The sequence below is a fragment of the Amblyomma mixtum genome, chromosome 9 (assembly GCF_055824585.1).
Source record: "Amblyomma mixtum isolate Tamu chromosome 9, ASM5582458v1, whole genome shotgun sequence".
NCBI lineage: Eukaryota > Metazoa > Arthropoda > Arachnida > Ixodida > Ixodidae > Amblyomma > Amblyomma mixtum.
Window position 1 is genome coordinate 9,024,502 of NC_143020.1, and position 14,873 is coordinate 9,039,374.

The 14,873-nt window shown below is 48.9% G+C and overlaps 1 protein-coding gene across 1 annotated transcript; it reads right to left on the reverse strand.

Moving 5' to 3' along the window:
• Nucleotides 1–3,852: 3,852 nt before the first annotated feature.
• Nucleotides 3,853–12,517, reverse strand: LOC149328248 (uncharacterized). Its single transcript, XM_089560031.1, has 2 exons — nucleotides 12,372–12,517; nucleotides 3,853–4,809 (listed from the first exon to the last, which is right to left on the reverse strand). Exons 1-2 carry the CDS (start codon nucleotides 12,474–12,476, stop codon nucleotides 4,357–4,359), a joined length of 558 nt encoding a protein of 185 aa, XP_089416157.1. The 5' UTR covers nucleotides 12,477–12,517; the 3' UTR covers nucleotides 3,853–4,356.
• Between the last annotated feature and the right edge of the window lie 2,356 nt (nucleotides 12,518–14,873).

Below are 14,873 nucleotides of genomic sequence, written 5' to 3' on the forward strand. Positions count from 1 at the left end.
ACGTCGGAAATAGGCATTTATAGGCACTATAAAAAGAGTATTAAACATATTGTCAGCACTTAATTCGTGCTCATATGTAAAAATGGTGCGCCTAGGTAGCGTTGAAAAAAATGGGCATTTGCCTAAAATCCGGTCTCTAGTGATAAAAGTGTGTATTCGGATAACTCGAAAAACGTTACGTCATAGCTGCACATATAAATTAGGCTCTCCCCCTCTTCAACAAGTATCCAACTAAATATTTAGGAGTAACCATAAGTAGCAAACTATCGTTGAATTTGAACATAAACATTGTATGCTCTGCTGCATTTCGAAAATTGTGCTGCTTAGTACATAAACTAAAAAATACCCCATCTAACATTAGGCTACTTTGTTATTCTTCAATAATTAGACCTAAACTGGAATATGCATTCACAGTGTGGGACCCGTATACTAAATCTAACGCAAAAAACCTGGAAAGAATACAAAGAAGAGCGGTCAGAATTATTTTTAATAAATATCCAACAGCTGACTTCCCAAAATAGAGATTAATAAAGTTGAACGTCGAAGAATAAAGCTTAGGTTAGAATTTCTTTCCCTCTTATTACATAACAAAACTGGTTTATATCCCTCATCATACTTAATGCCGGCACCAACCAGACAAACTTGTCAACGCCATCCCAGTTCTCTAACCCTTATATTCGCTAGAACAGACACTAATTCGCGTTCTTTCCACGCACAGTAACAGATTGGAATTAGCTAATTAAGCCATTTTCCCATGAGTTTTAATCAATTAGTGTTATATTGTGGTGTTTTTTTTTTTTTTGAAGTGTTGCGTTTTTCGTGGTTTTACTTCTTCGGCCACCCTCCTTGGACTCAGTGTCTGCAGTATTTTGTAAATAAATAAAGAAAAGTACCCATCTTGGGACACATGATGGAGATAGGCTCCCGAGGCACATTATCTGCATTAAGATTGTGAGAAACAAACAGTGAGCGGGACAAGCCAAGATCAGTGTAGCGGGGCAACTGAGGACTCTTTAAGTACTCGCGCTGTATGGAACCTCTTAGACGGACCTGACGAGCTCTTTGCCTAGTCGTCTGCCACTCACCGTCGTCGTGGTGCCCACAGCGTGGCGTCGTCGAAAGTCTCTCTGCCGATTAGGCGACTCTTCTTCCGATCAGACCCTGCACCCAGAACTCCCTTGAACGCCAGTTGCTCGCCCGTATCACACATGCCGCGAAAGCCATTTTCCGTGAATAATGCCGAATCACGTTAGGCTTTGACGTAGCGCATCTTTGTATTCCGTCGCACCGCATCGTCGCCTCTCTTGATTCGAAACTTCCTTGCGCGCTCGGCCACATTGTGCTTTGTCTGCCTGGTAACTACTTGAGTCCACCGAGTCGGTGTCACTGCCTCTGCATGGCTCCTAAATGTGCAGGATAATTGGGGAGGGCCTCAAGAACAAGTATTCGTAGTAGTATGCCTTTCTAATCTCCTTCCTCGCATCCTGGCTAGCACCGACTCAACAAGTGGACGAGCTGATGTACGGGCTCCAAACCGTCGGTACCTTGAGCACTTAAAGGGGCCACGACCAGGTATTTCTTTATCTTGCAATCCTGTAATTCAGCAATACAAGAGCCTCTGTATCAATTTCCAAAATTTGGGCGCCCAGGGCGCACTCTATATTCGAAAAAATGCGATCGAAATTGGGACCGGAAAGCTCCTCCCACAGGCGACGATGGCCATAATGAATGCTCGCATGACGCCAGTAGGGCGTATGCGGAGAAACGTCGTCTGGTATCGTTTATGCAACGCGGGCAGCGAGGTCTCTTGTGCCCTGCACTTTCGCGAGCGATCGCAGTTGCAGCCATCCCTCATATATGAGAGGCTAGTGCCGCAAAAGCGATAATGAACGTAGTTTTCCGGTAGGGTCCGATCACACTACGCCGATGCGACGCCGATCGACGGTCGATGGGCTGGTCGGTATGCAGATGCCGTCGCTGACGCATCGGTATGTCACGCTGGAACGTACGACGACGCTAGCACGACCAACGACCACCTATCGTAGTAGTATAAAGCGGGAGCTTCGGTGAACTTCTGCCCGATTCTTAAATTTCGGTGGTTGGCTGACCGCCGGCCCCTCGCCCCTTCTGTGACGAGCCATAGCGAGTCCGCAGGATTGGTGTGTGCATTTCGGCGATGGCGGAGAGTGAATTCACTGCTCTTAGCGGATGCAAATAGCCGTCCAGCGTAGTTTTCCCTACAGTGACTTCAAAGCGACGACTGCCTACATCGCAGGATGCCCGTACAGTAAGGGAGAAGTGCCGATGTGACGCGGTCTGCAGAGCATGTGCGTTTAAGGTCGGCAGCAGGCATCAGTCGTCGGCGTCGACTGTGGAAAAAAAATTTGGATATTTTCATTAATGTAGGCGGTGTTATAAACGTACTTTCAGGTAAAGGGATTTAAAATCAAGTATTGGTGACATCGGAGGACGCAGATACAATTAGTAAGAAGCGCTGTACGTACGCGAAGCCTTTCCCAAGCAGGTGATGGCAGGATTGGCTCTTATTGCAGTGTTATTGTAGGGTGTAAGCGAGTGAAGCTATATTTTCTAAGCAAGAGCAGATAATATTTAAGATATAGAGAGCCTACCTTGTGTCATGCCAAGCAAACTATCAGTACCGTTCGAGCACAGCTATGCAAACAACCTCAGCGTGGGGCTGCAGTAGTCATAATCGGCGCATTCCTGGGGGACTTAGCGCACGCAGAGTAAATGCTAAGTGATGCACTATTATCTTGAAGCACTAATCTAGGTGGCGGCTACTATTCCTCTGTGCGGGAAGTGAAACATTCCAGTCGTGTTGGTTTCTGCTTGCTGCTTGGTTCTGGAAAAGGGTTCTACGAGCCGAAAGAAATGTCGGACTGAACAAGCGCACACACGAGCGGGTAGGGAGTCGCATTTGGCACTTTGCTCCTTTCGTGCCCCAAGCTTACTCTAGTGCCACGTTGTGATAATGTGAGGTTAATTATCGAGCCGACGATTAGCGGGCAAGAACAGCCAGCGACAGACCGCCACGCTGTTCACGGCGCGCATGGGCGAAGGTGTGCATGGCACGTGCCGTTTTTCACATACGGGAGCACTTCAGTGTTTCCAAGTGTAAATCATAAAGCAGGGGTGCACCGAATTTTGTTTGCTCAATAATTAGAAAACGTGCGGCACGAGCAAGTCCACTTTCTCAAGGATCACTAAGCTCGTGTACTAAGCTGAAGGCTTCCGAAAAGAAAACACGGAAAATGCATGTTATTTCGGTCAGCTCAAAGAAGGAAAAAAACTTTCGGGCAACCGGTGTCCACGGTGTGCGAGCAAACACCTGAACGCAGCGAACAGCGCGCAGCAGACGATGCAGGTATGCCCTTGTCACGTCACCGGTCAGAGGTTGCCAGACCAGCAAACAGCTCGCAAGAGAAACGAAAAAAATTCGTTTTAAATATATCGACCGCACAGTATCAACTTCAACTTCGGGGAACTATAGTTTAACGTGTTGGGAATTATATGCAATAAGCAGTGTATGCGCGAAAATAGGCTGTCATGGCCCCTTTGATATGTTTCCTCTCACATTATACGCGCCCGTAAGAACGGGGACTATTCTCGGGCCACAGTTGAGTGGTAGGCCTCAGTTCCCACAATATTCCCAACTTTGACGAAGTGAACCCGCGACGAAACAAATCGAAAAAGAAAAATGAAGCCTGCGCCCGACGCTGTGGCAAAGGCTACAGATGTCGTTGCGCCTCTCCTGCCCCGTCAATAGATGCAAGGGCTTTTTTTTTATAGCCGTCAGCAACAATGCCTCAATTTTTGGCTGATTTTATTCGAGTTTCACTCCTGCCATCGCCGCGCTAGACATTGGTTATCTTGCGTTGGCCCACGATTTCCGTGACGTACATAAAAACAACTTATTCCGGATAACATTTTAGAGTTCCCATTTTTCATGGGTTTGGTTTTGTAGCACGCACAAGAAAACCTCCGTTTGACCGCATGAAACAGATAAAGGTCTTGATTTCACACATAGTTACGAAACGTTTTATTCCAGCCGCGACTTTTACTCCATGGCACTAGTTTCAGCGGCCATTTCTGCTACGATGTTACCTTAAGGGTTACGGAGTGGATACCAAGAGAAGGCAAGCGTAGCAGGGGGCGGCAGAAAGTTAGGTGGCCCGATGAGATTAAGAAGTTTGCGGGGACGGTGGCCGCAGCTGGCGAAGGACAGGGTTAATTGGAGAGACATGGGAGAGGCCTTCGCTCTGCAGTGGGCGTAGTCAGGCTGATGATGATGATGTTGATGAGGATGTCCAGAATGCCTTCTCGTCCCGTGCTGGCCTAGTTGGTGGATGGAAAGCGGGGACGTTTCATCCGACGTTGGCGGGGGTGCTCCACGCGGATGTGCTCCTCGCGATCGCTGTTGTGCGCGAAAAGCCTCTGGCAGAAGCCGGACATGAAGCGTCCGCCCGTCTTGTGAAACTGCTTGTGTGCAGCCGCAGTGGCTGCACAAGCAGACTCTGCTCCGCACTTCACGCAGAGCATCTCCCCGATGTGAGTCCCAGCGTGCAGAGCCATCGTTCTTTTGCTCTTACACGGCACCAGGCACAGACGACATGGCACTCTTCTGTAAGGCGAGGTGGCTTCGTTGCGCTGATGCTGGTACAGACTGTGCGCAATGAATTTGCTGGGAAGGTGGAAGTTCTTCCCGCAATCCTCGGAGTGATGCATGGTAGCCTCCCCGCCGGGCCGAATGTGGGCGATTGTCCATTGGTGGATGGATATTTCATACCGCTGCATGGAGACAAAATAGGTTGATTAGTCAGTGCGGTACAGTGTTGCGTTCTCTCGCGGCCTCTGAATCCCACCTGCTGTCGTTATTTGTTCGCCCGGTACTACTAGCTGCTCTATTACCCCGTTGGCTGTAAGAGTACCATTCCGTTTTCGACTGTCAGATGGCGCTATGACTGATTGCGGTATGTCCTGCGCAGAGATCATGTGACGCAGTGGTCAGGTCCTTCATTAACCTGTAGCCGTCACGCTGTTTGTTTCCGCACACAAGAGGGCAAACGGTGTCTGAAACAGGTAATGAATACACCATGGTGTAAGTTTTCTGCTTGATATTTTGTTCGTGTGTCGTGAATCCGGCTCCGAGGTTCCAGAGCTTAGACAGCTACCGATAAGCACCCATCGCCTTAAAAAGAAAAGTGGTACTGTTATGCGCGCGCTCCCTTCCTGCCTAATCGCATTAAAACGCGTACTACCTCGTCGGGTAACCACGGCGGCAAAGGCAAGCCTCCGGTTGGAGGCCAGATGACGAAGACAGCTCTTAAGGCTCGCCGCAATGGACCTCCCATAGGCGACCCGAGTGTCAGCTAGGTCCAGTCTCGATGTTTGACCGCGGCATTCCTCGTTAAAGAAGCGGTTTCCCTTCACCGCATTGCTGTACACGTGGCCCTGGGCCTTGTCGTCTTGCACTCATGAAGAGCAAGTGCAAGCCACTCGTGCGGCCGCCTGCAGATCGTAGGGACGCCACTCACGCTGCCTACGCGACATAGATGCAATCCTCCTCATCCTCAAGCTCAACACGTGGCTGAGGCGTGCCCACTGGAGAGAACGTGTGTGATTAGTGCCAGAGTGAGCTTTTCGGGCCACGCGTTCTTCTGGAGCCCCTGCCTCAATCCAGGAGTTTCAGGGAAGGAAGAGCCCATAAAACTCGGCATCGAGTGCGACCCAGAGGCTACCGTTTGCTCAGAAGCGACCTTTCTTTTTTAGAGCGCAGCTCTTTGGCGTCCGTTCCTGGGTTTCGCGTCGTCGTCGGCGTCGGCGTCGGCCTCGTAACCAGCTCCGCCCCCAATGTCACGCTTTTCAATTGGTCGAAATGCTCGTGACGTCACAGTGCGCGAATTTCAAATGGGGCCAATTGTACTTTGGCTAGTAACCATGCAACCAATCAAAGGGATCGTATAGTGATGCTGCAACTAAGTTGGAGTGAGTTTAGTTAATTGCTTAATTAATCAATTAGCCTAATTAATATAGAGGAGAATGAAGAGGTCAGAAGAAAAGAAAACAAAGACGCGCGCCGCAGCGACAACAGCGTCCACGGAAGGAGACGCTGCTGAAAAAAACAGATAAGTACGAAGCCGCCTTCCCTCCACCACCACGCAATTCCCCACTCAGTAAGACGTTGCTCGTTTCATATACGTTGTGTCGAACATCCTAGACAGTTCCAACAATTGACAGGTTAATGACAGAACACGATGGATAGAAATACAATAATATAAATATGAAATAGCCTAATTAACCTTTCTAGTTAGACCGCATAAATCAATAAAACCGAGAACGAAATTGGTCGAGTTGGGGAATCGAACCAGGGTCTCCGGAGTGCGATACGAGCACGCTAGCCACTCCGTAATGCCAGCTGAATGGTTTGGAATGAACAAAGGCGCGTCTAGCTAATACGGCGTCTTCGTTCACGCCCATCTTCCCCCTTTCCCTTACGGCGAGGTGCAGGTGTCCACCCAGATATGCGAGAGAGATACATTTCTTTTCCTCAAAAAATAAATTTACCGTCCAGCAAGGCGTACAGCCGAATTGGCGATGGCGTTCTGTGGACTCCCTGGCAGCGTTGCAAGACGCTGTCGCGTTCCACTCTTACAGGCGAAGCTTAACATGTTAACCACACACCAGTAACACACGCAGACAGCCAATGGACGCGTCATTCGCTGGCAGCACTTGATTCATCATTCACAACCACATTCTTAACGTACGCTCCCTTGTCGCACATGCCAAGGACGTACACCACGATCACATTCTGCGCCATTCCTCTGTACTTTGCTTTGCTGAAACATGGATGGATCCCGAAGAGCCTCTCGACATCATAGATTTCGTATACTGCTGTGGTGCTCGCAGAGACCACAACAGAGCGGCGGGAGTCGCTATCTACTTGCGAACAGGTCTCTCTGGAATACCAGTCGAAATGTTTGGCACGTCACATGAAGTTGGCGAACTGTGCGCCGCAAAGTTGCCCAACGGCTTGCTGGTAGTAGCTGCCTACTTCGCCCCTACCGCACTCACGAAAGACGTCGTGCACTTCCTGCAACTCGCATTAACCGTCCATCGATCCACACCGATGTTAGTAGTGGGGGACTTTAATGTTGACATAAAGACAAACAGCAATTTCCTAACACTTATGCGGGAGAACATCCCGTTCCTCTCGCTCGTAACGCGTCCCACGGCTGTGACAACCTCGCGAGGCACTTGTATAGATCTCGTCTTTGAGAATCAAGCATTGGTGTACCAAGTCGAACATATATCAGTCTATTTCTCCGACCACAAAGCTTCCTTCATGACTGTCAAAAACTGTTAGTGGAGTCTTTGTTAAAGGAATACGTGTGAAAAATGAAAAAAAAAACCCTGTGATAGCGCATACATGTGTTGCTCGATTTCTTTGCCTCAATCTATCGAAAAGGTGAAACAGCTTATTTGCTGCGCTCAAATTTCGCATTAGGAAGTAACGTAATCGTCGGTAATTTTTTACTAGTACATTATGCAAATAGTCTGCATAAAGTTTTCCATGTTTTATTCATAACGACGTCTGCGTCTCCCTCGTCCCTTCTCCGGCTCGACCACGCTACCTGAATCCCAACAGCACACAGGGTTCACAAAACGTTTTGCGGTGCAATTCTTATTATCATAGCATCGGTTACCGGTCCTCCTTCGCTTGTTCAACTGCTGTGAGGCCCTGAAGGACCTTCCCCATTTTGGAGGGGATACGACACCAGCATGCATGACCTGTTCTCTTAAGTGCAGCAATGCATTCTGACCCTAATACGCCAGATATTCGTCCATTTTAGCCCTACACTTCATGTCAACAGCAATGTGTCCACTCTGGAGAGCTCACCAGGATAGCTATAACTACAGCGTATTTATTTTACAAAACAAACAGTGTGTGCATGGCTATGCTCCGTGTAAACTTCACACACGGCCGCGTAAAAAGGAGGACGGGTTATTAATGTTGTCCATTCAAACTCGGAAAAAAAGAAAGGTGCAGAAGAGGAAGTGGGAGTGGGAGGTGAAGATAGCCTCGATAGATTGCAGTAAGTTCTGTGGCCAACCGTTAGAAACGCATTTTAGCAGCAATCCAGCAATCGCTTCCAAGCGATCTGGAATTTCTCGCGTGCACACTTGTGTCGTAATATCTTTCGCCACATCTTTCGCCCCGTCAATGACGTACTGCAGCTAAGTGAAGAACCCTTTGGCTTTAATTGAAATGTGCCGCTATTCCACAAGTAAAGTTTGCTGGGCTGGCTACCGGGACCTTGTTAACCACCGCTTAGCAAAAGCGTCAAACAACGCTTAATCCCGTTACCCAGTTCAGATGGGCACGCATAGCAGCACGCTGTTTCTCTCTAAACGAAAGAACGAGCCGTTGCTCGCACGTAGGCATGAAGCTGAGTACGCGAAATAAGGACCCAACATGAAGAAGTGGCTCTACAAAAGCGAAAATTGTTAATAAATGCAGCCCATAATAAAGCTCAAAAGAAGACACGGTACAACTTAATGTAAAGAAACACAACGGAGGGCCAGGCTCACGAAAGTATTGAAGAATAAGTGTAAAAATTACACACTTCGGCGACTAAAGTGGTGCAAGGCGAAAGCCTGAGTACAGCATTCTGTCAGGAATGTGGTTGTAAATGATGATTTGAGTAGAGGCGGACGACTTCGACAGAGAAGGCTCCTGGGGGTAGAACCAAGACGTCTCTGAGGATGACCCAAACCGCGGGAAGAAGCATTAGTGAAAATAAAGTTTTCCCTTCCCTTCCTTCCTTCGAGTAAAGTGCCTGCAGCGAATGGCACGTACATTGGCTGTCTGCTTGAGTCACTGATGTGTGGTTAAGACGTTAAGCTTCGCCTGTAAGAGCGGAACGCGACAGCATCTTGCAACGCTGCCAGGGAGTCCACAGAACGCCATCGCCCATTTGGCTCTACGCCTTGCTCGGCGATAAATTTGTTTTTGAGGAAAGGAAATGTACCTCTCGCATATCTCGGTGGACACCTGAACCTCGCCGTAAGGGACACTGTATTAGCTAGACGCGCCTTTGTTCATCCCAAACCATTGAGCTGACAGGGCGGAGTGGCTAGCGTGGTCGTGTCGCACTCCGGAGACCCTGGTTCATTTCCCCAACTCGACCAATTTCATACTCGGTTTTATTGATTTATGTGGTCTCACTAGAATGGTTAATTAGGCTAATTGATATTTAGATTATTCAATTCCATTCATCATATTCTGTCATTCACTTGTCAAATGTTGGAACTGTGTAGAATGTTCGACACAGTATATATGAAACGTGTAGAGCTCTGACTGCATCTGTTTTTTTCAGCCAGCGTCCGTTGCGGCAGACGCGGTTGTTGCGACGCGCGTTTTTACTCTCTCTTTTACTGTGTGCTGTTATCTTTCAACTCTCTTCTGTCTGCACGTGGCAGCGGTGGTGGCTCGGCTTGAGCCAGTTTGCAGGCCCGTGCACTTTCCTTTTCATCCTTCTCTCAGTCGCAAGCGCAACCAACCTGACGGGGTATCTGTTCTTCTAGTCGGCGTCCTATTCGGCGGACGCGGTTGTGACGCACTTGTCTTGTTTTCTGTTCTTTTTTCAGTGTCTCTGCACGTGGTGGCGGCGGCGGTGGCTCGCCTCGAGGAAGTCGGCAGGCACGTGCATTTTCCTCCTCCTCCTCCTCCTCTCAGTCACAACCACAACGTACAACTATTAATGATTGTTAAGCATGACTTGCACACTTCGTGACAGCTAACGCGACCTTAATTAGTACACTGATTAATTAGTGCTAGTTAAGGTACACCCGCAGTGCACAGTCCCACATGCCACTTCTTAACTGCTACTAGTTATCAATTACTCATTTAGTCGTGCCCATATAAGGCATGCATCCGAAACGCGGACAGATTTGCTAACAGGTCTTGGTTACGACAGTATGAGGAAGTACAAGGCGTTCGCCTTAAAATGCGCGCGCACTGACGTCACCACTTCGACCAATCTGAAACGCGGACAAATTTGCTGACAGGTCTTGGTCACGACAGCATGAGCCATTGAAGGCTTTCGCCTTAATAACAAAAAAATTACCGACGATTACGTTACTTCCTAATGCGAAATTTGAGCGCAGCAAATAAGCTGTTTCACCTTTTCGATAGATTGAGGCAAAGAAATAGAGCAACACATGTATGCGCTATCACAGAATTTTTTTTTTTTCACACGTATTCCTTTAACAAACACTCCACTAACAGTTCTTGACAGTCATGAAGGAAGCTTTGTGGTCGGAGAAATAGAGTGATATATGTTCGAATTGGTACACCAATGCTTGATTCTCAAAGACGAGATCTATACAAGTGCCTCGCGAGGTTGTCACAGCCGTGGGACGCGTTACGAGCGAGAGGAACGGGATGTTCTCCCGCATAAGTGTTACGAAATTGCTGTTTGTCTTTATGTCAACATTAAAGTCCCCCACTACTAACATCGGTGTGGATCGATGGACGGTTAATGCGAGTTGCAGGAAGTGCACGACGTCTTTCGTGAGTGCGGTAGGGGCGAAGTAGGCAGCTACTACCAGCAAACCGTTGGGCAACTTTGCGGCGCACAGTTCGCCAACTTCATGTGACGTGCCAAACATTTCGACTGGTATTGCAGAGAGACCTGTGCGCAAGTAGATAGCGACTCCCGCCGCTCTGTTGTGGTCTCTGCGAGCAGCACAGCAGTATAGGAAATCTATGATTTCGAGAGGCTATTCGGGATCCATCCAGGTTTCAGCAAAGCAAAGTACAGAGGAATGGCGCAGAATGTGATCGTGGTGTACGTCCTTGGCATGTGCGGCAAGGGAGCGTACGTTAAGAATGTGGTTGTGAATGATGAATCAAGTGCTGCCAGCGAATGACGCGTCCATTGGCTGTCTGCGTGTGTTACTGATGTGTGGTTAACATGTTAAGCTTCGCCTGTAAGAGTGGAACGCGACAGCGTCTTGCAACGCTGCCAGGGAGTCCACAGAACGCCATCGCCAATTCGGCTGTACGCCTTGCTGGACGGTAAATTTATTTGTTGAGGAAAGGAAATGTATCTCTCTCGCATATCTGGGTGGACACCTGCACCTCGCCGTAAGGGAAAGGGGGAAGATGGGAGTGAACGAAGACGCCGTATTAGCTAGACGCGCCTTTGTTCATTCCAAACCATTCAGCTGGCATTACGGAGTGGCTAGCGTGCTCGTATCGCACTCTGGAGACCCTGGTTCGATTCCCCAACTCGACCAATTTCGTTCTCGGTTTTATTGATTTATGCGGTCTAACTAGAAACGTTAATTAGGCTATTTCATATTTATATTATTGAATTTCTATCCATCGTGTTCTGTCATTAACCTGTCAATTGTTGGAACTGTCTAGGATGTTCGACACAACGTATACGAAACGAGCAACGTCTTACTGAGTGGGGAAGTGCGTGGTGGTGGAGGGAACGCGGCTTCGTACTTATCTGTTTTTTTTCAGCAGCGTCTCCTTCTGCGGACGCTGTTGTCGCTGCGGCGCGCGTCTTTCTTTTCTTTTCTTGTGACCTCTTCATTCTCCTCTATATTAATTAGGCTAATTGATTTATTAAGCAATTAACTAAACTCAGTCGAACTTAGTTGCAGCATCACTATACGATCCCTTTGATTGGTTGCATGGTTACTAGCCAAAGTACAATTGACCCCATTTGAAATTCGCGCACTGTGACGTCACGAGCATTTCGACCAATTGAAAAGCGTGAGATTGGGGGCGGAGCTGGTTACGAGGCCGACGCCGACGCCGACGCCGACGCGAAACCCAGGAACGGACGCCAAAGAGCTGCGCTCTAAAAAACGATAACTCGTGATTTAGCATTAGCGCTGGCTTTATCTGCCCTCACCTCAAAGCCCGTCAGAATCTATCCACTTGTGGCGAATGATCTGCATCAGCAGTCTAGACAGCGTGGGCATAATTTGGTATTAAGTGAGCAATGAGGGCATCGACGTAGAGAGATCAAAGTCAGTCGCTCACATCTTTCTTCATTCCTCCCCTCGCTTTCCATGTTACGCTATATCGACGTTGCGCTGCGGATACTTTATGATTCTCCGTTAATTATGTCGACCGTCCGTGCAAGGGCGCCAGAGAGGAGTGAAAACTGGTCTCGTTCGTTTTCAGGCGACTGAAACCTTCGTTTCGTGTCGACGGCCCAACACGGCTTTTTAACCTCGTTGCAGGAATGTAAACGCAGGCGGGGCGACCACCGGGGACCATCGCGTCCACAGCGATCGCCGATGGTTTTGGATAGAGAGTCGGAGCTTACCTTTTCGGGTGACAAATCGGAGTCGAAGCTGTCGTCTACCGACACACGCCTGGCTTGTGTCTCGGCCAGCGGAGGGGCCCTGGGGGACCTCGGTCCTGGGGTCATGGGGACCTGGAGGACTCGGATCCTCGTGGACCCGGGTCCTGAGGGACCTGGGAGTCGAATTGAGGTGGAGGGCTTCGACGGGTCCATGCTTTGCTCCTCGTGTGACGCTGGGACCTGCAGAACTAGTGATGACGGAACAACTGCCAGCGAGGAAACTGTCAGCCAGGCTGGCGGCGCAGTCGAACGGCGGCGCGTGAACGACACGAGCGAATGGCGTGACGTAACTCACGAGCGATGCAAAGGAGGAGGAAGCGCCATGCAGGCGAAGAAAAAGTGGACGGACCAAGAAAAAAAATACGCAAATAGTGGCCTTAATTGTTTCTGTTGGGATTTAACAATCGTTGTCCATTCCCGCTACGGTGGACAGTTGGAATATTCGTTGCCGGTGATTGAAAGCATTGCGAGTGCTTGCAAACTTGCCGCCACCAGGCATTGTTGCTACAACGAGAAATATGCAGCTTGTAGGCGTAACAGTTATTTTTGCTGTGTATTTTTTTCTAAATATTAACCAATTACTACTGTCACTCTAAGTACTTAAAACTGTTCTAACATTTTTTTAAATGCAGCATTGAACTAGATATTGTCTTCCTTGTCATACTAATGGATTCAATTATTATACAAGGCACAAGATTGCGATTTTTTTGTTGAAAGTATTGCACCATTAAAAGCAGTTTGTCAATTTGTTGGCGAAGGTAGATATTGCCACGCGCCTACGCGCCGCGCGGCCTCCGCGCTGAGTCGAAGACGACGACGAAGCGGCGGTGGGCTCTCGTGGCGCGCTGTTCTGTCCTGTGTCGTGGAAGCTGGCTGCATAATTGAAAAAGAAGGCTCCCAGCCTTGGGTTCTTCCCGACGTCTACCTTCACGGCTCCTCTGGTCGTGACAATATAATGTTTATCGCACCTAGCCTGCATACATTTCACCGAAAGGAAAGTAAATTAATGATTTGCAGTGTCCGGGCACGTTTAATGTCATGTATCCGTTGCTTTTGGTTTCGAATTAATGCATTGGACCTTTGCTTGTTTGTGCTTATGTTTACTTGTTGATCGGCTGTTTGTGTCACGTGCTTGTTTTCTATAAATGCTGGTACCCGATCCATAAATTCCGTCTTTTGTCCCAGCGTACGTTGAGTCGTGTGCTCATGCGGCCGCCTCGGCCGGTACTACAGGACTCTACTGTGCTGAAAATTGCAAATTTAAATTATCCCCACTAAGCCGACTGAGCTACCCGTTGTTCCCTCACCAGCATGATCATCATCACCCTCAGCCTAACTATGCCCACTGCAAGACAAAGTCTTCTCCCATATACATCCGAATAACCCTGTGCTGAGCTAGCTGCGGCCACCTTTTCCTAAAGATGGCGCTAGTTGCTGAATGTTCAGTAAAGGTGCACATGTATTTTTTTCTTATTTCCAAGTCCGTCTAGATTTCTGTTTTCTTTCAAAGTGGCCTATGCGCTTCTTTGGAGACAACTTCGTCGGCCATTGAACAGCAGCGCATCTGTTGGTGCTATATTTTTCTTCATGGATCTCCTGCCTGCAGCTTTGTTTCTCGCCCTTTACCGGAAGGTGAGCCTCGTGCATCTTCTGCATCAGGTACTAAGGTTAGCATGGACAATCAGTGGTGTGTAGGCTCTACGGCCCGGCTGTTTCTATGCGCCTAAAAGCTTCACATTTCTTGTAGAGGGTGCTTGATCAGCCCTATAAATAGAGACGCTGCCGACAATAAAGGGTCTTTGGCTTCCGGTCTTGAGAGCGCTCATTGCTGCGGTTCCGTCCGCTAACATGAGTCCAGGCTAGACCTAGTAGCCGGCCCAACTCTGCAATCTTGCCCCTCGGCGATCTCTACATTTTTAGTTGCAGCAACAATGCATGGTATATGCAAATTTCTATGCACTCGCAATGCTTTCGAATCACAGGCAACGAATATTCCAACTGTGCAGAGTAGCAGGAACAGACAATGATTGTTAAATCGCAACAGCAACAATTAAGGCCACTATTTGCGCATTTTTATTTCTTCGTCCTTCCACTTTTTCTTCGCCTGCATGGCGCTTCCTCTTCCTTTGCATCGCTCGTGAGTTACGTCACGCCATTCGCTCGTGTCGTTCACGCGCCGCCGTTCGACTGCGCCGCCAGCCTGGCTGACAGTTTCCTCGCTGGCAGTTGTTCCGTCATCACTAGTTCTGCAGGTCCCAGCGTCGCACGAGGACCAAAGCATGCACCCGTCGAAGCCCTCCACCTCAATTCGACTCCCAGGTCCCGCAGGACCCTGGTCCACGAGCATCCGAGTCCCCCAGGTCCCCATGAAACCAGGACTGAGGTCCCCCAGGGCCCCTCCGCTGGCCGAGCCACAATCCAGGCGTGTTTCCGCAGACGACAGCTTCGACTCCGATTTGTCAT

Excerpts from the sequence above, each read along its gene's own strand:
- LOC149328248 (XM_089560031.1), bottom strand. The coding sequence starts at position 12,476 with ATGACCCCAGGACCGAGGTCCCCCAGGGCCCCTCCGCTGGCCGAGACA. Across the intron at positions 4,810-12,371 it reads CCGATTTGTCACCCGAAAAG|CGGTATGAAATATCCATCCA; the intron begins GTAAGCTCCGAC and ends GTCTCCATGCAG.